The sequence below is a fragment of the Hibiscus syriacus genome, unplaced genomic scaffold, assembly GCF_006381635.1.
Source record: "Hibiscus syriacus cultivar Baekdansim isolate YM2019G1 unplaced genomic scaffold, ASM638163v2 tig00110931_pilon, whole genome shotgun sequence".
Lineage (NCBI taxonomy): Eukaryota > Viridiplantae > Streptophyta > Magnoliopsida > Malvales > Malvaceae > Hibiscus > Hibiscus syriacus.
In genome coordinates this window covers 1,114,095-1,141,580 of record NW_024062918.1, presented here as the reverse complement: position 1 = coordinate 1,141,580, position 27,486 = coordinate 1,114,095, and the positions used below count along the sequence as shown (strand labels likewise).

General features: G+C 34.6%; 4 protein-coding genes across 5 annotated transcripts; 1 reads left to right on the top strand and 3 right to left on the bottom strand.

The window, feature by feature from the left end:
• Window positions 1-4,826: 4,826 nt before the first annotated feature.
• LOC120146902 (probable starch synthase 4, chloroplastic/amyloplastic) lies at window positions 4,827-11,352 on the bottom strand. The gene is made up of 16 exons (XM_039160379.1): window positions 11,014-11,352; window positions 10,264-10,621; window positions 9,657-9,729; window positions 8,447-9,533; window positions 8,169-8,220; window positions 7,844-7,966; window positions 7,688-7,763; window positions 7,423-7,607; window positions 7,147-7,341; window positions 6,994-7,065; window positions 6,692-6,901; window positions 6,359-6,484; window positions 5,731-5,880; window positions 5,525-5,586; window positions 5,354-5,429; window positions 4,827-5,214 (listed from the first exon to the last, which is right to left on the bottom strand). The coding sequence occupies exons 1-16, from the start codon at window positions 11,190-11,192 to the stop codon at window positions 5,035-5,037; spliced, it is 3,204 nt and encodes a 1,067-aa protein (XP_039016310.1). The 5' UTR covers window positions 11,193-11,352; the 3' UTR covers window positions 4,827-5,034.
• A 544-nt stretch (window positions 11,353-11,896) lies between these two features.
• LOC120146903 (protein REDUCED WALL ACETYLATION 3-like) lies at window positions 11,897-16,862 on the bottom strand. Of its 2 annotated transcripts, XM_039160381.1 has the most exons (17): window positions 16,674-16,844; window positions 16,526-16,591; window positions 15,707-15,798; window positions 15,450-15,587; window positions 15,303-15,359; window positions 15,151-15,223; window positions 14,324-14,482; window positions 13,974-14,123; window positions 13,611-13,866; window positions 13,417-13,532; window positions 13,244-13,330; window positions 13,058-13,146; window positions 12,883-12,945; window positions 12,724-12,780; window positions 12,473-12,569; window positions 12,246-12,403; window positions 11,920-12,124 (listed from the first exon to the last, which is right to left on the bottom strand). In XM_039160381.1, the coding sequence occupies exons 2-17, from the start codon at window positions 16,556-16,558 to the stop codon at window positions 12,109-12,111; spliced, it is 1,641 nt and encodes a 546-aa protein (XP_039016312.1). In that variant the 5' UTR covers window positions 16,559-16,591; window positions 16,674-16,844; the 3' UTR covers window positions 11,920-12,108. The 2 variants fall into 2 exon arrangements, with proteins under 2 accessions (XP_039016311.1, XP_039016312.1); XM_039160380.1 differs by having other exon boundaries at window positions 11,897-12,124; window positions 15,303-15,587; window positions 16,674-16,862.
• Window positions 16,863-20,131: 3,269 nt separating this feature from the next.
• LOC120146909 (two-pore potassium channel 3-like) lies at window positions 20,132-22,660 on the bottom strand. The gene is made up of 2 exons (XM_039160389.1): window positions 21,595-22,660; window positions 20,132-20,395 (listed from the first exon to the last, which is right to left on the bottom strand). Exons 1-2 carry the CDS (start codon window positions 22,632-22,634, stop codon window positions 20,248-20,250), a joined length of 1,188 nt encoding a protein of 395 aa, XP_039016320.1. The 5' UTR covers window positions 22,635-22,660; the 3' UTR covers window positions 20,132-20,247.
• Window positions 22,661-25,256: 2,596 nt separating this feature from the next.
• On the top strand, window positions 25,257-27,478 carry LOC120146908 (coatomer subunit zeta-1-like). Its single transcript, XM_039160388.1, has 6 exons — window positions 25,257-25,345; window positions 25,653-25,812; window positions 26,286-26,433; window positions 26,539-26,616; window positions 26,991-27,075; window positions 27,203-27,478. Exons 1-6 carry the CDS (start codon window positions 25,343-25,345, stop codon window positions 27,260-27,262), a joined length of 534 nt encoding a protein of 177 aa, XP_039016319.1. The 5' UTR covers window positions 25,257-25,342; the 3' UTR covers window positions 27,263-27,478.
• The last annotated feature ends 8 nt before the right edge of the window (window positions 27,479-27,486 follow it).

Sequence of the window (27,486 nt, the reverse complement as noted above, 5' to 3'; positions counted from 1 at the left end):
TGTTGATTTCAATCTGCATTATGTTGAAGGCAAAAATGACTATCGCAATGCGAAATGAAAATCGCAACGTGAAATGAAAATCGCAACGCGAAATGAAAATCGCAACGATAAAATCGCAACACGAAACTAAAATCGCAACGCGAAACTAAATTCGCGTTGCGATTTTCATTTCGCTTTGTGATTCCCTCGTTGCGATTTTCATTTCGCATTGCGATTCTCTCGTTGCGATTTTCATTTCGCATTGCGATTGTCATTTCCGCGTTGCGATAGACATTAAGATGATTGCGAACGTCATTTCCGTGTTGCGATAATCAAATGATTGCCTAATAAGTGATAATAACTGAACATATCATAGCAATTTTCAAACTCAAGTTACTAATACATGCCTAACTGAAAATGTTAAAAGTTCACACATAAAATCTACATAATACAACGTTTGCATTTAAAAATCACCTAAGTTAACAGTCCCAAAAGGTGAAGCCAGTTGTGATTGGGATTTTAAAGATGATTGCGATTTTGATTGCCTTTTGCTTGACACCATATGAGCTTTGGATTTTGATGAGGATCCATATTTTGGTAGAGGAAAAGATGATGATTGTGATGGTACTGGTGATCCACATGTCAACCTTGTATGACCACTTTCCTTGCACCGACTACATGTCGATCTCTTCTTCTCTTCACCCTTAGACGGTATACGATCGTGACTTTTTGGTCGGCCACGTAGCCTTCTGTCCATGGCTGGTGGCAAAACAGTTTGTAAGTCATTTGGTATGTCCCACTCAGAAGGATGTGGAATAGGGTAGACAATCTCGCCATAAGTCTGTCGATATACTTCTGTAGTGTAGCAATCCATAGCGTATGCGCTTGAATCATCTTGGTTTAGATGAAGAGAAACTTTTATAACATGGCCACACGGATAACCAGATGTTTGCCATTTCATACAACTACACGTCTTTGCATTTAGATCGACAAGCCCATTTAAGTTATTATCCAGTACTTCAAACAAAGTGTTTGAACATGGTTCAACTCTCCATGACGTTGACTTCACAACACGTTTCGTTATCTTTTTTTCTGTCCATGGTGTAACTGGCCACACGGATAACCAGATGTTTGCCATTTCATACAACTACACGTCTTTGCATTTAGATCGACAAGCCCATTTAAGTTATTATCCAGTACTTCAAACAAGTGTTTGAACATGGTTCAACTCTCCATGACGTGACTTCACAACACGTTTCGTTATCTTTTTTTCTGTCCATGGTGTAACACGATGTTCCAATGTTCCTGTAAATTTAAAATAATACTTAGTAAAATATATGATAAGTTGCGAATTTAAAGAAATAATACCTGCATGGTTTCTTTTCTTGTAGTACCACTGTTGAATAGAGGCTCAAAAAAACTCCATTAACATAGTAATGGGTAATTTCCGGGAATGACGACTTAGAGCGTTGATTAATTATGAGCACACTGAGGCAAAACACGTCTTAAACAGTTTATATGCTTATTAAAATCAACTTCCCAATAAGCTTTTACAGCCTTCCAATATGTCCATTTGTGATTTTTTATACCAGCAGACCTTGATTTTAGATTTCTATACAAATAAACACCACAAAGTCCATGAAAAGTATCTGGGAAACACCTTCTAGCAGCGTTGTCAATTGAGTTTGCCCTATCGGATATGATTGTCAGATTGCTAATAGGACCTATGCAATCCCTAAGATGCCCCATAAACCATGTCCATGAATCAGAGATTTCAGATTTGCCAACCCCGTAAGCTATTGGCAATATCCCATTGTTAGCATCCATGGCTACTGCTAATAAGTTTACTCCAAGGTATTGACCTTTCAAATGTGCTCCGTCAACTATAATAACTGGGCGCATGCAAGTAATAAACGAACGAATCTACAAAATAATATACACAAGAAATATAATCATTTAAATGTGAAATGCATGTAACTAACAAAAATGAGTCAACATAATTATATTGATTTACTAACCGCAGCACCAATGGTGATAAACAGTAACTCAAAGCGTCCATCTCTATCTGTTTTGATAAGAGTTACCGACCCAGGATTTTTCAGCTTTAAATTGTGATAATAAGCCGACAGTTGGGCAAATGATGCTTCTGGCGACCCCCTCAACAATTCCAAGGCATAACATTTGGCTCTCCAAGCTTGAGAATATGATATACTAATCTTGAACCGAGCATTCATGTCAGTCATAATTTCATGTCCCCGATATACCCTGCCATTCAAAAACATTAACTCAGCCAGAAAACCACCCAACACCTTTTTGTTTGCCTGTCTATGGTGAGAAAAAACTTGGGTTCTTGAACATGTATGTTTATCAATAAAAGTTCTAACTTGAAACATTTCGCAATCTTTTATCCTCTTTGCAATCATACGCCACGTACAGTTTTCGTCAATCATACACCTTGTTTCGAAACGATCTTTGCTTGATTTGTTAACTTTTAGTTGATAGCCATCTTCCACACATTTCGTATACAAAGCTATCTTCAAGTCTTCATTTGTATCAAAACAATCATCTTTCTTGATACGAATAACTTTTGTGTAACAATCAACTGCTTTCTTTACCAACTCTTCTTCCGGTATATGAAGTAATTCTGGCATATTCCAGTTATACTCCCGTGGCATTTTCTTTTCTTCGGGAACTTTTTCTTCTTCTTTTTCTTCGTCAGGATTATATGAATTACAGAATGGATGTTCAACATGTTCATTCACAGTCGTAACTTCCTACTCATTATCATCAACAACATCTTCCTCGGCAACGGCTGTTTCATCATCAAAATTCGGGTATTGACCAATATCAAAATCATTACACGCAGGGTCTGTTTCTTATTCTGAAACATCATCAAAATCCGAGTATTGACCAATATCAAAGTCCGGGTATTGACCAAGATCAAATTTCGAATACTGACTAGTACTCACAATTTTTTCTGTTGGCTCATCATCGTCTAATTGGTCAATACGAAAACCATAATTTGGTGCTGAAAGTTGATTGGGATTTGGATTAGAGAAAGGTTGTGGGTTTTGAGGAAAAACTTAGTTGATTACTACCCGCTACTGACCCAACAATACTACTTCTAGGTTCAACAACATACAATGTAACATCATCACTTGAAACACTAATATAAGCAATGAATCGTTCAACATCTTCATTGTCGGTTAACAAATAAACTTTACCATTTCTCTGATAAGATAGCCTAAATCCACTTAGGGGCTCTAAATTCAATTTCTTTGAAACACGTAACATTAGAGTTTCATAAGTTAACTTTTTTAATGACAGTTTTAGTTGAAGATTCATGGGTAAAGGCATATATTGTAAAACACCATGAACATTCTCCCATGACCCTCCAAAACACAAATCTATCCAAACATGATCAACATTAGATGATTTCATGGTTGTAAATTAATTTACTAAACAAACGAGCTGCGAAACTAAGACCTGTTGCCGGATGGGGAAGGATATAGGAACGGATATAGGAACGGATGTCGCCGGAGAGAGTGATAGATGGAGATGGAATGAGTTGCAATTTAGGGATTTAGGTTATGAGTTGTTGCTGCTGCGTAGATATATACCCAAAAAATTTGTGTTGCGAAACTAAAACCTGTTGTGAACTTTGAAAATCGCATTGTGATTCTGTATTATCTCATTGCGATAGTCAGAATCTCGTTGCGAAAGTCAGAATCGCGTTACGAAAGTCAAAATCGCGTTGCGAAAGTCAGTATCGCGTTGCGAAAGTCAGTATCGCGTTGCGATTTTGTATTATCACGTTGCGATAGTCAGTATCGCATTGCGATTTTCCAAATTCGCATTGCGATTTTCCAAATTTGCATTGCGATTTACTTATTCGCATTGCGAATTGGGAAAATCACAACGCGAAATTGGAAAATCGCATTGCGATAGTCATAATCGCGTTGCGAATCTGGAAACTGATTTGCGATAATGGAGATCGCGTTGCGAATTAGCGATCGCATTGCGATTTCGTTGGTCATTTTGGCAAATCCGGAAAAAATTGGTTAAAATCGTATATTATATGAGATTTTTGGTCACTGAAGTTATTTTCTCAAAAATAAATTGAAGAAAATGAGATCTAAAATAAATGCGAGGAGTCTCAAAACCTTCACGATATGGTACAGTATTATTCAACTAAAGTTATCATGTTTGTACTACCATACGTAGAGAGAGAAAGAGTTCTAATGTTTAATCTGTTCTCTTGCAATTTATCCTCGATTATTATGAAATTCGTCTCCTCTACCTATTTTTATTCCTTGAAGTCTTGGCTAGAAATGGGGTCAAATTCGTTGAGGCCATATGGTTCAAGGCCGGTTCACAAAGTTTCAGTGAAGGTGAGCTTGCCTATTTGGGTAACCCAAGCTTGATCCATGAACAATGCGTATTAGTCATATGGGCTTGTCAAGTTATCTTGAGGAGTGTGAGGGTTACCGGATCGCTCGACGAGGTGGCGAACCCATTGTCCCTGAGAGGTAGTTTTGACCCATCGACTCTCGTCTACGACCCAGAGGCATTTGCTGAGCTTAAGGTGAAGGGAATGGGAGGTTGGCCATGTTTTCAATGTTTGGGCTCTTTGTTCAGGCCATTGTGACTGGTATGATAAAAGGGATGCTTCAAAGGAAAGATAATAAACGTTAGTAGAGAAATGAGATTATGGCATACAGAGACGAAATTCCAAATTTGAACATCATAGAGGGACAGCAACCGTAATTCGACCAAAAGAAATAACAAAAGCATAGTAAACATATATTACAACAATATTTATATGTATTACATAAATACCTAAAGCTTTATCAACAGTATCTATGGTGTGGTTTAATATTACAAAAAGGGGAAAAATGATTTCACCAATGCAGCTTTAACTCTGCCGTAATCTTCAGCTGTAAGTATACTTTTGAACTGTTAGCAGTAAATATACGGATAACCTTTCGCTTATAATCGATGTCGATAAATATTATACTCGCTCAAACGAAAAAGAAAAACCTTCGAAACTGAATCTTAAGTGCGACTTCCGGCTGCCCTTGCTCTGGCGACAGATTGCACGTAAAGTTCCTCGTATTGTGATGCTGAAGACTCCCAGCCAAAATCTATATTCATGATTTTTCGGACGAGTTGTTGCCAACTCTCGTTGTCGGTTTTGTAGAGATTAAATGCACGCTCCATCGCACCGTTTAGTCCCTGTCAGTCATAACGGAAAGTGAAACGGCAATATCCGACAGAAAAAGAGGGTGATGCATGAGGCTAGGATGATTAAAACTAATTAGTGAACCCAGAATGCTGGTTAATTACGTCTCGTCAATAACGAAATTATGATTACCTGTTCATCAGCAGTCGTAAACGTAAAACCATTTCGGCATTGGTGAGGTATCATGTCGTCGTCAACATCGAAAACACTGCAGAAAATAATAAAAGGAATAAGCTTAGGATTTTTCAGACAAGTAACTTCATGTTAGAGAATTGTCATCAATGATAAGGTAAAGTAGTTCACCTGTCATTTAGACCACCGGTCTTTCTTACAATCGGAACTGAACCGTATCTCATTGCTATCATCTGGTAAGAGAGCAGGAAAGGGAAACTTAAACGGAGGCTTGGATGTTTATAAGATTAACGGTAACAGGAATAAACAAACATGTTCCGGTTTAGTTTTCTGCTGAACAAGATTACTAATTACTAAAGGTGAAGTTTGAACCATACCTGTGTAAGGCCACAAGGCTCAAAAATAGATGGAATTATGAACATATCAGATGCTGCATAAATGTAACGAGAAAGAGACTCGTCATATTTTAATATTAACCGAATGTGTTCGTGATTTTGAAATTGGTTCGCAATACCCTCAAATTCCCTCTGCAAAAGAATCAATATAAAAATACATAAAGAATCACACTCGTCTAACGGTGTCAATAATAGATGGAACAGGAAAACGATTTAACCTAAAATAAAACAAGGACTATCATTGTTCAATGCATGAAAGAAGCCCGGAAGGAGACTTTAATGCTCTTGGTGCTTTCTGTTGTGTAGTATTTATAGATCATTAATCAGCGTCTCCGTTTTAATACAGTATTAAGTAAAGATGCAGTCGTATCTGTGCACTGTGTTTCCAGTATGTCTCAAAGTTTAATAACAAAGTAGATCAAACATAAAATAAATGAATGCGGACAAAATCGCTTCGGTCTTATCCTGATTGAAGAGGCTTTTTGGTAGTTTTTTATTCATGCTATAATCCACTATAAGCAATTCCTATTTGACTACAACAAGGCGAACCCTTGAAACTATCCAGGTTCAACATAATGGTGCACATAAACAAACAACAGTAGAGATATACCTGAATGTGAGGAACTGGACTTGAACCAAGAAGCACAAACTGACCACCCATCTCCAATGTCCGATAAATTGCATGTCTAATTAGGTGCACGCCCTTTTGCGGCACCAATCTTGTAATGCAGCCGACCTTTTTGATAATGAAAAAACCATAGTTAGAACTCATGAGTTACATTAACTAACGAGTAGTTGGTTAACAAAATAAAAGCGAACTCCTTTTATGCTATCTTATCAGAACCAAAAAGTGACCGTGCATTCACAGCATACACACAAAAGTTTGTGTAGAGAAAATATAAAACATCTCAGTATGTTAAAAAGACTTGAGAAATAAAATTACCAGTGGCGTACGATCATCAGCAGAAGAAAGTCCCAGAAGCCTTCTCATGGAATCTTTATTTTCTTCCTTTCCTTGCAGACCGTAAGCGCTATACTGTACTTTGAGAAACATATCGGTGGCAGGATTCCATGATTCGGTATCGATCCCATTTAAGATTCCCAAGAATTTTTTTGAGTAAAAATTAAGTGTTGAATGGAGGCCTCTTCCTCCCTTCAAAGAAAAAAAAAACAGTGATTCGTATTAATCTCAAAACTAGAAAAGCAGACCTAGTTGTTCACTGAAAAGCTACAAAATATTCATACCTCAGCGGTTCGAACCTCTTGTGCATATGTGGGTGATACTGTTGTCACTATGTTAGAGAAAACAATTGCACCCTGAAAATAAGGGAAATCAGAAAAAGAATAGATTGAAATATATATATATATATATATATGTGAAAACAAAGATTGCAGCACCTTAATAGGATTGACAATATCATGTGCCGAGTTGTCCTGCATTCTGTCGGGTCTGTTTAGCTGGTAGACATCCAGACCACATGATGCCAATTCTGAAGCAGGTGCAGTCCCTTGGTAATCAAAATTGTGGCAAGTAAAACATATTCGAGCCGAATTCAGACCTCTTGGAGCATACAAGTCCCAATAGAGTGGTGCCTAAAAAAGTAGTGAGAAAAACTTCAGCGCAACAGAACAACAAATCCAGTGCCAAAAGAAACATGAGGTTGAATGTCATACAACAAAAGCCGTCTGCCAATCATGGCAGTGAATTATGTCTGGTTTCTTGCCAGCTTGAAGAATCAACTCAAGTGCTGCACGACTGAAAAATGAAAAACGTTTGAAATCATCATGCTCTCCGTAATATTGCCCTCTCCAAAAGAACTTGTTGGGATGATGTGGCTCAATAAAATAAACAGGAAGACCTGTGAATTAAATCCCACATTCAGAATGCAAAGCTAATAACATGGCATGCAAGTCAAAGAGAAAGCAATATAAGTCTCACCTTCAACAGTACAGGTCCAAACTTTATTTTGAAATAATTTGTCATCAAAATACGAGTTTACCGTTGCATCTAAGGCCTGTTCGAAAAATTAAAATTAACATAAACATACGACCTATGATATATAGTACTTGTCAAATCTCCACTACACTAACATACCCTTAAGTCACAAATACGGTCATATTGCATACAATCGTATTTTGGAAGAACAATCTCCACAAGATGTCCTCTCTTCTGTAATGCTTTACCAAGACCAGTCACAACATCTCCCAAACCACCAACCTGATAAAGAACAATTGAATTAAAAATGAAAAAATGTTCCTCTCACTTGTATATTAGCATCAATGGGAATGCAACATCAGAAATGAAGACAGGTTAAGTGTGCCAAGTCGAAAAAAGAAAACACTAAAAAGGATACATCTTATAATGTACATTCTATAACAATTAGCCACGAGAGAAGCAAAAATGAGGGGCTATGACTTACCTTAGCAACTGGTGCCATCTCAGCGGCTATATGAATGATATGCAACCCTGGACTAAAGATCAACAAAATATTAAAGTTGTAAGTTTTTTCCTTTATTTTTGGAAAAAAAGAAAACAGAAGTAATGCAGTAAAATTGACTGGTTAAATATCAGTACCTAGATGATATGCAACCCTGGACTAAAGATCAACAAAATATTAAAGTTGTAAGTTTTTTCCTTTATTTTTGGAAAAAGAAAACAGAAGTAATGCATTAAAATTGACTGGTTAAATATCAGTACCTAGGTTGTGATGGTGTCAACCGGAGAAATATAGATATAGCTTCATCCTCCGTCTTTTCTTTGCATGCCACATAAGCATCACAAATACGTCGATCCCTCTTCCACACCATTTCTCTCAACAGCACTGCCTCATTGTTTGATAATTTCTTCTCAAGCACCCAACCATCAATAGTAAGCAATAAACTGCTCCAAAATTCCCAAGGCATATCATCAACTGGTCCATCCAATGTCCCTTCCTTGCTTTCTTCTTTCATACTATTAAGGGTGACTTGAAATTCCTTTATAGATTCTTGATATAATTGGACATACGAATATATCTCTTGATCAGACTTTTGAAGACGCTCCTCTAATAGTTTTATCTTTTGCTGCATAAGCTCATTATATTGTTGGATTTTCTCAGATGAGGCCTTAAAGAAATTAGCCGCTTCAAGAGATTCTTCCAATTTATCAACTTTCTTTTGAAGATCCTGGTTTTGCTGTAACACTAAAAGGGCTTGATCAGCCTGTTTAGTTACCTGATCCAGCAAGCGTTGTAAATTTTCTACCTTTTCCCATAGGTCCTTGCATTCAACCTTTAGAGTAGAAATATTTGAATATTCTTTCTGAGAATCTGACAGTTTAGACTCCAACTCCTTCACAGTAGACTCTAGAAAAGAGCGTTCATTTTCCAGTGTTACCATGCGTTCATCATTGTTCTCCAAATTGCTAAGCATTGACTTAACCGCTTGGATGTCATTTTTTAGGGCTAGATTCTCTGTTCTCAATGAATCAACCTCCTTTCTAATAGAATGAACATGACCATCACGTGCAAAAAGTGCTTCCTCATTTGACATTTTATTTCGGTTCTCATACAATTCAAGCTCACTCTTCCCAGAATCACCCCTATTAATCAACTCATGTCGCAACTTATCTAACTGGCCTTCCAGTTGTTCTACGTTTACCTTTTCTTCAGCTTTAATCTGTGCATTAGCTTCAGCTAATCTCGTATCCAAACTGTTAATTTCACTCTGTAATGTCTCCTTCTCACTAAGAATCTTACGAAGATCTTCAAGTGCATGAACCCGAGCTTGATTGAGAAGAAGGATATCTATACATTTAGAAACATACATACACAATCATTGGCACATATATCCCTTAATAAAAATTAGGATTCTAATATGACTACTATTTAAAAATAAATTAAATAATTCTCAACAGCAATGTATCCTACTTCTTTCTGCAGTTTTTATCATGCTTATGAGGTCCTCTGGTTGAACATCTGCGAGTTGCTCTCCGCTTATGGCCTGAAAAACAGAAAATGGCTTATCAGTAATTTTTAAACCTTGAATTAATTTTTTCCCTCCGAAAAAAACAGAAGCAGGTGACCATGTATATCTAATAGTTCCAAGACTTGATATCTCCATAAACCTAACCTAAAAGAGAATTAACGTTATATAAAAAATGTATGACTATCAACCAGATAATGTAACAACAAACTGCCAAAAGAAACATCCACAGTGATGAATTTTCTATTTAGAAAGTTCATCAAAATCCTAATTAAGAAACTTCGACAAAGATATAATTATTCCATATACTGCCTTGATTCTGGCATTTATTCACAATCATTGAGGACACATAATTATCATAATTGCTGAAACACAAAAATTAGGCAATGGCGAATGTATTCTTCCCACTTCGTCATTCATGGAAATACTCACAAAGATAAACAAATCAAATTAAAATATCTAAGTAGCATATAGGACAAAGAAAACGAAACAGAAGCAAATAACACAATCTGCATTCAAATTAACTACAAGCTTATCGATAAATGAAAGTACCAAAACTTTTGTTCGAGCCATCTGTTCATCAGCATGCTCTACATCTCTGTTAGTCTCGACAGCAGAGGCAGATAATGAGCCGGAATTCTTTTCATCAATAGGGTCTACATCTATGTTAGTCTCAACAGCAGAGGAAGATAATTTGGCAGAATTCTTTTCATCAATATGCTCCGCATCTACCCTAGTGTCAACTTCGTCTTCGAAACTTTTCTCGTGACTAACAATATGCTCCATATCTCCATTACTAGGAACAGATTGTTCAGGTTCAGATTCATCGTCACTGTTCGGCCGCAACTTTGCTCTGGTTCGAATCCGTTCATAAGGAGGTTTCTTCCCTTGTTGTCTTTTATAATGTAAACTGCATATACATATATATAAATATCAATGCGAGCCAAAACAAGGTGATCATATCAGTAGCACCACATCAAATATCACATCATCTCCAAGTTTACATATTTATAAGATATAAAGCTTATTGAGTTGTTCAAGAAATAGCATATAATCACAAACATTTTTTTCTCTGTGATGGCATTTAAAAAAATGCTAACCACACAATACTCTCATGAACATTAGGTACCAATCGGCGTTTAACATGCATTGCAAAATCAAATTCTAGCCAGTAATGTCTACTTTTTGCTAAATTAAGGCCAAAAAAGTTTCTCTCCAATCAAAAAATTATCAGAAACAAATCCAACAGCTAACAAATTAAGAAATTAATTAAAAATTATGAAAGCTTAAATAAAAAAGTACCTGAGTCTCCGTTGCTGTAATTTACAATAAACTGGATGCGAGCGACGAGGAGCCGAGAACAATAGCCTCAGATTCAAATTCTTCTTCAAACTATCAACATCCTTATTACTTCTATTCAAACCGTTGAATCCATAGTTGAAAAAGCACATCGAACACTTTGCAGCCATAATTTTCTCCATTAATTTTTTAAAATTTTGTTTGGAAAGCGAGAAGACGAAAGTAAAAAGAATTTCAAATTTTAAATAATAGAAAGAATCACCGTTTTCTTAGGATCAATGTCAAGTTGATTTCTCTAGCCGGAAGCATAGCATAATTTTAAAAAAGTAATAGTAATAATTATAATAATTGAAAATGCTGTGATTTTCACCCAACGAGTGGTGGACTGTGGAGTCTTCTCGTTGAATCTGAATCTAACGGACGATGATTATATTATTTGCTTATTTCTGTTTCAGTGCGAGTGTTTTTGGACACTTATCCGAATCTGACGGTCGAGGATTGTGGGTATCCACTCGTTTTATGATGTGATGAGCGGTGATGGGATGCGTTAGCACGGGAAGTTTTGGTGTGAGTGAATGACATTACTTCTATTCTCGTGTGGCATTTAAGAAGCTTAGAATTTTCAGGAGAAAATGACGGGATTTGCATTCTTTAATTAAACATAAATTTTAATTTGTCATTGAGGAAACCAAGGAACAATGCTTAAAATTATGGTTTATAGACAATTTGACCTCTAAAGTATAATGTGAATTTTATTGTAATTTGGAATTGAGGGAAACAAGAAAATTTGCATTTAGTATTTCGAATTACGTCACAAAGAATCTACATTTTCATCGATAAATGACCCGCAAAAATTGAAAACAAAAGGAAACGCATTATATGAAAGTTCTTTTTTTTCCTGCAAATTATCAGCAGAATGTAAAAGAAAAATAAGATTTACTTCCTCTTCGTTGCCTGCCTGGATGTTCCGTATTGTAGATGTCCCCGACGATCCAAAGCTGTTGCTACGAAAAATCGAGGCTATTTGTACTCAATTCGTTGGAAACATATGTATTTTTCACGTATGTTCCATAGAACAGCTCGGTCGAACTTGATGAATCATGCTTTCTCACGCCTGTAATGGTGGAATTGATATGTGCGGGTGATGAACATTGTGAATTCTGATAATCTCTTGCTCGGAAGAAGCTATGTTGTCAAAAGAATTAGATAATGCTTCGTCGGGAACTGGAGCTTACAGTTGAATGAGAATCTGAAGGATAACGAGTGAGGTGCAGTACAAACATAGGGAAATGGCTACTCCAGCTATGAAATTATATAGTAGTCGTCGGTTGTCTTTTGTGGGTATGAAAGCGGACTTAAATGTATTTGTTAATTCGAATGATCTATGAGATACCTGCATAAATGGAAAATGAACAAATCGAACCGTTGGCGCAATACGGAAGGGCAGAGAAAATTTTCTTACCAAGACATAAATGGCAGTTGTGAGCATGAAGTTGAGCAGCGGATATTCCGGGATAAATGAAAGAAGCCATTTCGGTTGTCCGTTAGGCATGTCTGATCTGCATGCACGAAATGCAATTATGAGAACCAAGAAACTTGCTACTCTTTCACAGCTTCAGTGCTTCATATGGTTTATAGAATCCAGAATCGAGTACATAGATATCAATTTTGAGAAACAAATTTAAATAACGAAACTTTGATCGGGTGACAAACCTCAACCAGATATGAAATTGGGAAATGTAGGTCTCGAGTGTTATCTTGCCGAGCCACCTGCGAAAGCACGAAAATGTAGCATAAGTAGGTAAGTGAAAAATAATCCACAATCTTGTGAGGGCAGGGATTGAATGGATTAGTTATAGTCCAGAGACATACGCAAAGAGAGTCAAAGAGTAACTCCTAAGGTGCCGAGTACAATTCCGCAAGCAAATGTAGACGCTAGAATCAAAAGAAAGCAGAGAAGAAGATAGTCAGATCCCGAAAATCGAACTAAAGTGATTCGATATAAGTATTCCAAAGTAAATTACAAAGATAAACCGTTCTGACGCACGTTATGGGAATCCAAGATGTGTAGGGATGGTAGTTGTTGTATGTAACCTTGTCCAGCTTGTAGATATATTCGTACCACATATAGCCAACCTGAAGCATTTAAGAAAATACACAAAAAGAAGAAGCTTCCATCAAAAACCAAGAGGCATACACGAAATAATAATGATCAAAAGATCAGGCAACTTACGAATAAAGAAATCGCGATAATGCTTGCTTTGATTGAGAATTTTTTCTTGGGTTCACATTCCTCCAACTTTTCCATCCATTTCTCGACCTAAGATTCAAAACATTGTAATGAGATTGGTACTTGTGCACCAAGAGACATGACTTTCGGGTAACTAACAAGTTTTAACAACTTACATTGGGATGATAGTAGGCATATATCATTCCGATTATCCATATATAGCGGTCAAGACCAGATCTAAAATGCCACTCATGCAACCGAGGGAGATCAGATTTTGCAGGATCTGTGTAACCTGCCATTTGAAGGGAGTAAGGACATGAACTTTCTAAGCTTCAGATAAAATGTGGAAGAAAGTAGGTAGGTTGCTGACCTAAAAGGAAAGCCAATGGACTCCAGAATATTTCAAAAACTCCGGGAACTTCCCAAATAAAGATAACCGTGAGAAAGCATGCAAGAATTTTCATGGCCATCACTGAAGGATTCTCATTATACTTGTTGAAAATCCCAAGAGCTCCATACACCATCAAGGTGAAAAGCGTGTGCATTGGGCAGATGTAGTAAAGCATATAGTCATTGTTGAGAACAATGCAGCAAAATGCCACAAAAAAGTTTAGTCGCCACATCATCTGCGTCAAATTATGTGAGGATCTCAGCTTCATAGATAGGTATAAAAATATGACGAACACAACTGGAGTGCTGATACGGGTATCATAGCTCAAAGAGAGAATATTACCTGGGCAAAACGTGCTAAACTGAAATCCTTTCTAATATAATAGTATGAGAAGTTTCCGAATCCAGTCATCCAAACATATGCAGCAATAAAGACGCGAATAGCATTATATATCTCCGTTGCAGCAAAGTAATGGTACATTAGAAATAGGACCTGTAAAATCAAAATAGACATGTAAGTTCAGTTGATAAAACTCAAAAATTAAAACCTATTTGGTGTAGAAGAAAAGGTCAGTGGATAGCATGGATTCCAATGGAACAGCAAACACAAGTAATCTCGTAATCTGATAGAGATAGGAATTGGTAGTTATCAATCAGTGCAGATCTAAAGAACGTCTAACAATAAACACTCACCTGCATCCATCCTTTCCATTCTTCAGTCTGATGCCTACTAAGGTACTGCATGGCCTTTCCAGAGAAAGCTGATTTATCATTATGTTTCGTCAAAGAAGTCATTGCTGAAACTACGATGAGAATAGCGTAGAGGAAGAGGAAAAGGTCACGGTTGTACTTCTGCATAACGAAACACACATAAGAAATAATATAAAATAGATAAATAATGTCCTGCAGTGTTCATCAACATGTGAAAACAAAGCACTCAACCTCGAATATAAATCCATTTAAAACCATATAAAGAGAGAAAAACTTAGCTATCGAATATGCCCAACCACGAGAGAAGAAAATAATTTCAGCCTTTCAGGCAATGCATTGCATTTTTGTAGCATTGAACTATTAGCAAACAGACATGGTGTTCACGAACAGTATTACAGATTAACATCCTCCCAAAGTTGAGTACTCAAGGAAGGATGCAAATACATAGGTAAGAAACAAGATTGCTTGTATAAATAACATTCATCTAGAAGGAAAATATGGAAGAAAAAAAATGAGCTACGAGGGTACTGGAATGTGAAATTTACTTGAAGAGCTTCAAAAAAATAGGGAACCCAAATTAAATCTTCTATTTTTCATAGGGAAGGGGAAAGGAATAAAGACTGAAAAGAAAGTTAGATGAGATCATGACCAGAAAGCACTAAAAAAATATGATTACATATAAAAATGAAAATCAAGACCCCATTAGGCATGCAGATGCAACAATATACTCGGGAAGCTTTTAAAAAAAAGAGAGGAAATCAAGAAAAACAAATTACAATCAATAACACAAACAAGAAGAACTAAAGCACCTTGGTAGATTCTCCTAGTAAATTTGTGCGGTCACATATATAGAAGTACACTAGGATAGCACCAAATTCAGCCCTGCATTAGATTGCATAGTTAAACATATGACGAAAAAGAAATTTGACAAAAAAAAAGTGTATTGCTGCATACGACTAACATTGCTCTCAAAATTGCTCGATTTTCCAGCAGAAAAGAGTCTTCCATAGTCAAAAACCTGGAAAATCGTAAGAAGGAAATGGTAAGATATTTAAAGAGTTTGATAGTGGAAAACTCCATTACAACACTGAAACGAAAAGAAAGAAACCTAATCAAGTTTGTTTTGATGGTTGAACTATGGACTTTAGCAGATGCTGATCTAGTGAGACCTCCTTCAAGCAAAAGAACCCGATCATCATCTTTAACTGTCTCATCTCCTAATTCAGCCAGATTATTGTTTGAATGGCTGAAAATTGAGACTCAGTCGTTAGGATCAGCAAATACTTAAGTCAATAAATCCAACGAATACAAGCCTTATCAAATTTGTGCATCCATTTTAACTCCTAAAAGAAGCATTTTTCTTACACTTTAGAATGAGATGCAGATTTCTTGTACTCTAAGAACTCTGTATATATCCATGCAATGAAAACAGGAATAACTCCTAAAAGAAAAGACACCTGCAACATAATAAAAAAAATGCTTCATTAAGTATTTCAGGCAAAATTAGTGCATACAACAATATTAAATTTGGCATACACGAATCAAATATACACATACAGGTATGATCAAAGAACATTAAAAGAAGAAAAAACGGAAACCCCTGTTGCCGGTAAATTGTTGAATGAAAATAAGATTCCAGTTGAGATCCATTAATTGGCTGAGTGACCAAGGATGCTCGTGTTGTCCCACTTTATGTGGGCTCGAATCCTGACATTTGCCTTAAGAATGTAAACGCCTCTCTACTTGATAAAAAAACTAAGATTCCCGCAATAAATGCAAATAAGTTGATTTCATCAAATATAAGTAAATTTTCAAAAACTTTCCCAATAATTCAAGACTAGCATTATCAAAGTCAACCATAGTACTACATTAAATCGTTCTCTAAGCTGAGACTGAGCTACAGGCCTTCAAATCTCTTCACACAAAACCAAGCACACATTTAAATACAATATTGTAAAAATTATGAGAAATGATGATCCTTGGAACTATATAGTTAAAAAAAGTATAAAATCTCAATAACAAAATAACAGAATCCAAATCAGTACATAGAAATCATAAAGTCAATGCTAGCAAAAAAGCTACATTCATGCCAAAAAAAGTCAGATCAGTGTTCGTCTCAAAAAAACTAAATTTAAACTTAAGCAGCCACTGAATCAATAAATAAATAAAAAATCAAAACCGTACCTGTCCAGGCGTAATTGGTCCAGAAACCACCATTTCTTCTCCGGATCAAACAATAACCTCCTTCAACTGTAAAATAAAAAGAAAATCATAAAACATCAGTAAAAAAAAACGACGACGACGACGAAGAAAAAGAAGAAAGAAGCATTACCGAAGAGAGAGAAGAGCAATGGCGTGGAATAGAGAGCAGTTGAGCAGTTGAGCTACGAGGTGATCATAAATACGATCACCTTAAAACAAAAGTAATAAAGTCAAATTGAAGATCCGGAAACAAAAAAAAAGGGAGAAAGGGATCTATCAGCGAGCAGCTTGGTTGAAGAGTAAAGAAAAGGTTTCAAATGTGACGTCGTTTTCACTCTCTGTTGTTGGAGGCTGCTATTTTGCTTTCAGTTTGGCTTTGGGCGTTGTGCAAATCTGATGTTGGAGAGAAGAAGACAGAGATCTAAGAAACCAAAAAAAAAAAAAAAAGAGAAATACAAATTATTCAAAATTTGAATGAAAATTTTACATAACAAAATAAACATTATATTGATGGTAGCATTGAATCACAACAAAATTTTATTATATTTTTTCAATAATCTAAATCTTCTTATTAATGTATATACAAATGAAACAAATATATAAGAAAAATGGATTTACAAATCATTTTGGTCAACAAAACAAATATATTATTAGAATTTAAGACATATGTGTACATATGTAAACACAAAAAAATTAATTTTGTAAATGATATCGAATGATAAATTGATTAAATTATAGGAATAATACCTAATATATTTTTTTTACTAGAATGACTCTTAAACAATATTTTGACCAAAATGACATCCTTTTAATAAAGATGTGTCAAGTGAAAAATACTTCTCAAAATATACGTTTTGTAAAGTCTTTATTAACATGATAGATTTTCTGCGATGAATCACGTGACAAATCTTTTAATAAAGATGTATCATATAAAAAGTGTTTCTTGTGATATCACATGATAAATCACGATAAATATTCTATTTCTTATATGATATTTGAATGTGACTTTCTCTTTTGAGAATTGTCACATAATAGATCTTTTTACAAAAGCGTATAATGTGGAAAATTAGTATTACTCTGTAAATCACGATAAATGTATCATCTTATAAATACAACACTTAATAATTAATTTTATTTATTTATTGTACAATCGAAAAAAATCTTCAATAAATCTATATTAAAATTGATCTAAGCAATTTTTTATTTAAGAAAAATTAGGATTTTGAGGATTGAGTGAAAATAGCACAGGTTTTTTCTGTTTTGGGTGCATGCAAAAGTGCAAGTTAAGGAACCTTACCTAATTCTTATGTTATTATTATAGTGGGCTGATTTAAACTAAATGTTATTTTCCATCAATTATTATTTGGTTCATAATGCTTTAATATTGGGTTGGGTAATTAAGAATAGTATGGTTCGGTAATCTTACAATTGACAATCTAACAGAAGCAGAACTGATTAAATATAAACATCAGGCCCTTGCAATGTTTTTAAAAGAAATATTCATTTTTATAATATATATTTTATATATTCTAATTTATTTAAAATATAATTTATATTATAATATAACGTATAAGTTCTATCAACTGATTATTTTAACAGCACGAAAGGACAATGACATACGCTAGTCTACTTGCTGAGTTTTCCTTCTTTTTTCCTTTAATTAATTTTGTAAACAAATAACTCCTTAGCCTAGGTTTATTAGTCAACTTATGGTTAACGTATAGAAAAAATATGGTAAAGTTATATAATATTACACGTTGACATAAAAGTGTCACATATACAGAGGTATGATATGATATTTATTATATCATAAAAAAATTAAAATATTCTGTCTTAAATTGATTTTATATAATTTTTATTTAATAATTTTTAACCAATAAAATACTGACACGTATCATCTTATTGGGTTAAATATGAAATTGTAAAATATGCACTTAGTAGGTAGTAAGCCCAAAGTCTTCTTGGGTTGGAGTTATAAAAAGTAATATTTATTATATACGTAGTGTCTTCATCAAAACACTTTTTTTTCGTTATAATTTTCAACACAATTCTTGACTTTGCTTACAAATTCTTTTCCGACAGTTTGACCTTCTTCATGTATTCCCAAAGTGATCACAAAACAGTGCAGCACAACAAAAATCACGATATATGTCCATAATCGATGGTCTGCAAATCACCGATCTCGACATTGAAAGTTCGTTTATAAACCCTCAAATGTTGTTTATAAAATTAAACCCAGCCAAGTACCCCACAACCAAATATGTTAACCCCGACTGAAATGAGCAGTTTCGCCACCTTTTACACCGCCTGGAGCGAACAACTCCAACAATTTCTCCAGCAGCTTTGTGTAGGCCCGAAACCACCCACCACCCAAAGTCATCACAACGGCTCAAACCGCTCTCCATGGCTTCAATCCACAATGTCTGGTAAAACCCATCTCACTTTTATACTTTTATTTATTACAATTTCATGGTGTAAGTTTTTGTAACAACTTTGCTTTGTTGGTTCTTTCCGTTTTGCTTAAATGATGTAGAACTGATTTAAATATATCAATAACATAGTTCGATAAAAGACAAATACAAATGTCACATCATTATTTTTGTATATGTGGTATTATCATGTCATCGTGTGATGTCATATAAATTTATCATGTCATCTTCATGAATTGAATGTTAATTAACTAATGATTTTAATCCAATTAAACAATCTTTTAATGCAAAATGAAATGTTAGGGGTTAATGTTAGTTAACTAAAGATGTTTTTTGTCATGATGCCTTTTACATTATAACGATTATTCAATCTATTAATTGAATAATTTGAATTATTATAATAGTGATTCTTTGAATTTAATTTTTTTCTATTCATAAGGTTAGGATTTAACGTTAGGATTCAATCTATTAATTTTTTAGGATGTAAACAATTATTATAAGGTAATATATGTTTAAAAGACTTCAACCATTTGACAATGAACGTTCAAACATTCCTACAAACATCGTGCTCGAACTTGAAATTTTTAGTGATAACAACCATCTTTTAACCATTGATATCTTTTGGTTCGTGTTATCATTGTAATGAACGACTCTTAATTTAAATTAAAAGGAGATTTTTGAATTTTTTTAACTAATATTGCAGCAAATAATAATAATAGGTAAAGTTATGTGGTCTAATGATAATAGACAAAGAACAAAGCTGAATAAGACGTGGTAGGATAAACTAAATTATCTAAATTTAATATAATTGTCGGATAAAAATATGTGCGATAATTTTTTAATATATTTAAAAAATCATATACTTTTATATCATATCCGAATATGTATAAGCATACAAATATCAAATACAAATACTTAAGAAAACTAAAATCCCAATGTGCTTATATACATTATATATGCTACCAGAAGGAAGACTTGTCCATTCCATTTCTTCAAGGCAACCATGAGTCAAGTTGCTGAACTATGCATTGGCCTGTTTCAATCCTAAACAAAGAAGAAAGACATTAAATCAGAACAGCCGACGATTCATCGGCACGGATGCACGAAAGCTCGAACCGGACATGAATAAAGGTTCGTATAAACACCGATGCTTGCCTTGAATTTGAAGAACGAATCGGCTCCACTTCAATGATTTAATGTCATCCATGACTCTTCCTATTGCACCATCATTTGTATTGTAAACGAAGATCTTTTTAAGCAAGGGTAGTTTGCATACTAACGATGACTGTTCTTAAGATCTTCAAGGCTTATCCTTCCGCACTTGCCAGCATCAAGCCTGTCGAATTTCTCGGAGATCTGCATAATGTCTTTATCTGATACCTTCCCTAATTCCTTGAGCTTGTATATGAGGAACTCGGATTTGCTGCATAATTAAACCGATATTAAACTCGATAATGAATTAGCAGTGGAGATGAAAATGGAATTTGAGAGTAAGTGTCATGAAGCAGCAAACCATAAGTACGTATGATGCGAAATAAATCACGCTTTGTATCCGGTGAGCATCGAGAAAGATAATCCGAAACAGACCAGAATCTTAAAACCGCAAACAACCTCAATAAACCATTGAATCAAAGTACCATAATGTATCTCAGAGGTCCCTGATATGGAAGAAAAAACACAGTTCTGTAATCTGTTCTAGGCTTCGGAAAGATACCATTCGGGACATTATCTTGAACATGTCAATAAAAGGGTAATGAAAAGAGAAGATGGTTATCGTAATTCGATTGAGAAGATCGTACTCTGGAGAGCAGATTTTGAAACTGTATCAATGTATCTCAGGGCCCTCATATATAAGAAAAAACATAGTTTTGTAATTTGGTTTAGGGTTTTGTAATTTGGTTTAGGCCTAGGAGTTGTACCATTCGGAACCTTATCCTACTGTCTTTGAACATGTCATTAATAGGGTAATGAAAAGAGAAGATGGTTATCATAATTCGACTGAGAAGATCATACTCCAGAGAGCAGATGTTGAAACCGTATCTATATATCTCAGAGGCCCTCATATATAAGAAAAAACACAGTTCTGTTATCTGTTCTAGGCTTCGGAAAGATGCCATTCGGGACATTATCTTGAACATGTCATGAAAAGGATAATGAAAAGAGAAGATGGTTATCGAAATTAGACAGGGAAGATCATACTGTAGAGAACAGATGCTGAAATGTATCAATTTATCTCAATGGCCCTCGTTTATAAGATAAAAACACAGTTTTCAAATCTGTTCTAGGCAAAAGAAATGTATTATTCCGGACATCATTGTACTGAGTTTGAACATGTCAAGAAAAGGGTAATAAAAAGTGAAGATGGTTATCTTAATTCGATTGAGAAGATCGTACCATGGAGAGCAGATGTCGGAACAGTATTTCCCTCACACTCGCCAAGCTTCAGTATCGGTTCCAATACACCAAAAAGGTCAGCTAATGAACTAAAAAGACGGTAAGTTTTTGGGGAAAAGGGGTAAACTACTATAAGTGTCCGAATCCACACATGAATCTCATACGACAACTCGAAACATAGGAGATGCGCAGTTAGATCATTAACTGAAATTCATAACGACAGCATACCTTACAAAACCGTTATTGTCGGTATCAGCAGCAAGGAACTGCGATATAGTCATGTCCTGCCCGAGAATCCACTTAGCCATCCTCCTTTGCCTCTTAGCAACTCTAGCCTCGGCCAAATACAGAAATGCTCGAGCAACGGCCACGGTAGAAACGAGCAACCAAATGGAAGCGAAAATCCGACCAGGCAACGTCTTGAACGCCCTATCACCGTACCCTACGGTCGTTACCGACATAACTGAAAGGTAAAATGAATCCAACCAGCCAAGCCTCTCAACGAAATGCATAACACCAAGACCAATTCCAATGCAAAGAACAACAACACCTAATGCCAATCCAACCTTCAACCTTATCCTCATTCTCCCCTTTTTAACATCAATTATATAAGACGTTGGTAAATCCCTTCTATTTCCATCATGCTGAACAGCTTTCAACATATATTCCTCTTGCAAATCAAGCACATAACCAACCATTCCGCTAAGCAAAATGTCGATGAATCCGAAACCGACCAACACGAACAAGATCGAGAACAGCTTCGTAGCCGTGCTATTAGGGGTAATGTCGCCAAAACCAATCGTGCACATAGTGACGATGCAAAAATACAAAGCATCAACAACAGGATGTGTCTTGGGACCCAAGAAATCATGACGATTGAACCAATATATAACGACGCCCAACGACAAGTACAATACTAAAAGGATAAAAGCTTGTCTTACAATCGATTCGGAGCCGAACTTTGGCGTCGGGATCGAAGGGTTGTTGTTGATGGCATCCATTAGAACAGCCATTGCCGGTGCTGTTTTGCACCTGTGAAGATTGATTCTCTCCCAAGCGATGTTCGGGTCCGGTGCCATCGGCGAATCCGGTTGGTTTTGAAGTAAAAAAGATTCGTGGAGGGTCGGGATGTTTTCCGACGACGATGAACGTTGTCTCGGCGTGTTGAGCGACGACGATAATGATTCGGCTAGAGAAGGGAAATGGAGTTTCGAAGGCGGCATTCGTTTTCTGGGACTTGGAAACGGTAACAATGGATCATATTCCATATGAACAAAAGAAGATCGACTGTGAAAAATGAAAGAAAAATTGAAGATTCAAAGAGAAAGACGAAGAACACAAGAAATTTAAAAAGGAAAAGCCACAAATTTGACTCCGCACCAGAGGATCGAGATGATTTCTTGTTTTGGAACAGTTTTAATATAGTAAAAAGTCATTGAACATGCGAGTACGTAAGATCGTAATGAAACAAAAAAAAAAGTCCACTCTGGCCCACATATTTCGCTTTTAAATTCAGCTCTAATCAGTAATCCCACCCTTGAACACCTTTAATTTTTTGTTAAAGATGTTAGAAAGTCTTAGTAAATTTAAAAGTAATAATTAAATTATCAATTTTTTTGACATTTTTATTTAATTCATATTTTTGACCAATATTAATAGTTAAATTTAATTATTTTTTAATCAACTGATATGATGGTAAAGGAAGATACGCAATGAAAGGGTAAGTGAAGTTGGACACATTTGGCGTGAAGATAAGTACGTAGACTGCCTGACGAATATGAGGAAGTTATATATACTACTAAAAAAAAGAGGTTATATGTTTTATTATTATTTTTTAATAAAATCGATAAAAAAAATTCTAAAACATTATTATTTTTATTTAAAATATCAATATTTTTTAAAATTCCCTGTAAAGTGTTTAATAATAACAAAATCGGTAGAAAAAATAATAAAATCGGTAACATTTTACGGAATATGTTAACGAAATCGGTAAAGTGTTCAATAATAATAAAACCGATAGAAATAATAATATTTCAAGTAATTTTTATCGATTTTGTTAAAAAATAATAATAAAATCAAAATATTTGTTTAACTGTATATTAAATTAGTCACACGTGAGACTTTCTCACGAATATGGCGAATGAACGAGAGGAATGTACAAACATACTGACCAGTGGTGGATCCAGAAATTAAAAAATGAGAATTAAAAATTTTAAATTTTTTATTAAAAATAATAAATTTGTAAAAATTATAATTTTTTCCTTCTTTTCTTAACATATTAAACTAAATTTAACCAATTTTATAAAATAAGATACAGTTAACCCTACGAGGCTTAGTGCATCAGCCATATTTGATACTGACGAATCCTTCGAAAAAGTTAATTTATTGTTGAAGACACATGTCAGAGGAGAAACCACGCCGAGAATCTCGGCTATAGGCGTCAATCCTTGATGTACTAAAAAAATAATCTATCAAATCAACATCACTAAAATTTTAAATATTAATTAAGAAAAATAAACATCAAAAAGTGAAGAAATGAATAAATGGTAGAGATTAAATTTAGTATTACAAAAGATATTGTGATTTTAGAATTAATATATTAAAAACTAAAAAATATATTTTCAAAAAATTGTTCTTTTAAGTGAGGAATTAATATCCATCATAATTAAATCAATGTTTTTTTATTAATACATTACATGCTTAATTATTTTATTAATCATTATTTCAGGTTAAACTTCTACATAATCAACCCTTAAAAGCAAATATAACTCTATATTTAGTTTTGTGATGAAATAAATAGAATTGAAAATGTTAGATATATAATAAATAGTTATCGTATTTGATTCGGATTAATAGATTAATAAGTTTATTTTTTTTAAAAATCAATGTGTTAAATAAATAAACTAGATCTTAGTGCTAATTATTTATGCCAAATCCAATCTTTCCTCATCCTTTTATCTATCGCCGCAGTCACATTTCAGAAGTGTTTTGAGAATCGAATCAGACCGGACCGGTTGGTTTAACCAGTTTAACCGAGAATCGTTGTATAGTTCGGTTTAATCTAGACCGGTTGAATCGTTACTAGTGAACTGGTCGGAACCGTTGAATCGTTCAAACCGGACCGGCTGAAAACTGAAAAAAATCGGGAAAAACCGTCAATTTTGTTTTTAAAAAAAATTAAATCAAACGATGTCGTTTGTTAAACGAGCCAAGTCGAACTCGAGTATTGCTGAGCTCGACTCCAACTTGAAAAATTTAAAAGTAAGCTCAATTCGACTCAAACTCACGAGCTAAAAATTATCAAGTTTAACTCGAACTAGAAATATAATATTGAAACTTGAATTCGAAAAGGCTTGAACTCAAAAAAAATTTAGAAGCTCGATTGAAGCCTAAAATTCGAGCTTGATTGAAGTGAAATAATAGTTCACTCAATGCTCACCAAAAGGCTTCATGATTTTGAATGTCAAATTACCTCTATTATTTGTTCTTCTATGTTTCTTAGTCATGTGAGATTGTTTTTAAAAAAAAATTAAACCAAACAATATCATTTTGTTATATTTTTTAGCACCAAATTTATTTTTTAATTATAGTTATATAATTATATTTATTATTTATATGTTTTATCTTAAATATTATGTTGTAGTTAATTTGAATCATTTTGTTTCACTTGATTTTATGGTTTTTAACTTATATATGTTATGACTTGATTTGAATATAAATTGTGATATAAAAAATTATTTTTTATTAAATATTTTTGATATTTTTATTTAATTTTTTAAATAATTATGACGTCGTCCGGTTCTTCCGACCTATCAAACTGGTTCAACCGATTAAACCAATAAACTGATAGCATGACCGATTCACTAACCAGTCCGGTTATGAAAATCATGCATTTCAGAAAGAGTGCATTTGTCGAACGAAAATCCCGATATTTTCCGAGAAAATCTCGCCAAACGAAAGGAAAAAAGAAGAACAAATGGTTAGCCTTCTTTCGCTCTTTCAATTACACAAGTCTTTCATTTTCGCATTGCACGAACCTACAAGTTTTTCTTTTGTTTCTTTCTAATTTGTGTTTTCAAGATCTGCTTTAGCTATATTTAGTTTTCTCTAAGGCAGATATAAATTTAGAGGCCTCACATTTGATTTTAACTCACAGTTAGATTCAGATCCAACCGAATCAAAGGCTTTAACTTAAACTTCAGTGCTAAAAAAATATTTTAACTAGAAAATAGATTTGAATTTAGTATATTTGATGGATTCATTGATCTTATTCATCTTATTTGTAGGAGTTGTGCCCTTCAATTAAGAACATTCTTCTTTTGGATTCCGAAGGGAAACTTATAGCTGTTAAGTATTATTCAAATGACTGGCCAACGAATTCTGCTAAGGAAACCTTTGAGAGAGCTGTGTTTACCAAAACCCAGAAGACTAATGCTCGAACCGAAGGTAGATTTGTTTACCTCTGTTGATTCTTCATTACATTTAGTTTAATTCCGTTGTGTGTATTTAGATCGTATAGATTTACAAAAGGTAGATCAATGTGATTGTGAGTGTGAGTGAGTGAGTGAATCAATTCATTAAAATTTGAGAATTTAAAAGGTTATTTTCTTGCGCATAAAAGGTTTACCTTGTATAAATTGTTCTAGACATTGTTTTCCTTTTTCATTTTTCGATGAAAACTATGTTACTCCGAGTCGGCGAGACCTCATTTTTCTTTAATAACCTATGTCCAACTTATGTATCTGACACACATTCGAATATGGTTATGGGAATATCATCCTTCACATATATGATCTTTTTTTAAAATAAAAAAAAAAAAGTGAACATGCTTGTACACATACCTGACATTCTTGGTTGGCACTGGTTTAGGTGTTTCATATTTTGCTATTTTAACATGGTGCTTTTGTTTTTCTTTACAGCTGAGATAACAATGTTTGACAACTATGTTGTTGTGTACAAGTTCGTTCAAAACCTTCACTTTTTTGTTACTGGTGGTGAAAATGAAAATGAGATCATCTTGGCCACAGTTCTCCAGGGTTTTTTTGATGCAGTTGGACTTCTCCTTAGGTTCTTTCATATCACTTTCTACTATTACAATCATTTTTATGCATTTGTGTTCGATATTATTAACTTGAGCATATTTCCCCTTGTTTTCGCTACCCTTTGTTCCAGAGGCAATGAGGACAAGAAGGAGGCATTGGAGAATTTAGATCTTATTCTGTTGTGCCTTCATGAGATTGTCGATGGCGGGTATGAATTACCATTCATTGTATTATTATAGTTGAAGCTGAAGTAATTTCGTTTCATGAATCTCGAGTAGACATTTTCTTTGCTCGTTTGTTTCTTTAAAGCGTCTCTGCCACAGATCTTGGCTGGAAATGTCTCTTAATTCTCCTCATCCCCCAAATGCTGTAGGTTAAACCTATGATTGGCTCAAACCGAGATTAGCATTTAGGTGTTTTATTCACTTATGTTCTGCTTTATTTGTCGGTGAAAGAAAACGATAGAGATTAGGATATAAAACCAAGAGAAAAGGAAGATTAGGTGGAGTCACTAGAAGCAACTGCCCCCTTGCTATGCTTCTTCGACCACTGTGTTTGACTTTTTCCTCAATCTATGGGCAATGTCATTCTTGAAACTGATGCAAATGTTATCGCCGGAAAGGTAGATAATCATAATATGGATGCCGGAGCTCCTTTGTCCGAGCAGGTATGGTGATCCATGTTCTTGAAACATGCAACACTTAATTTCACTCTTTCTTATCATCCCCCCATAAAGCAGAACTAAGAATATGAATCACTACTGCCACCATATTAACAAAGTTGGTGTTCTACAGACAATAACCCAAGCATTGGCTACAGCACGCGAACATCTTACTAGATCTCTCCTCCAGTAATGTGTTTACATCAAACCAGACCAAACAAGAGAAGCTCAACGAGAAATCTTTCTGTAATGATACAATATTTGATGTGGTTAGGATAATTGGTCTGTTTTGAGTGCAATAGAACTGATTATAACTTCGGATGTTACATTGATGTTATTGCAAGGATGCTTCTTGATGCTATTTGTGTTCTGACCATACATAATGGCAAAAATATCTCATTTTCACCTCGCCTCGTT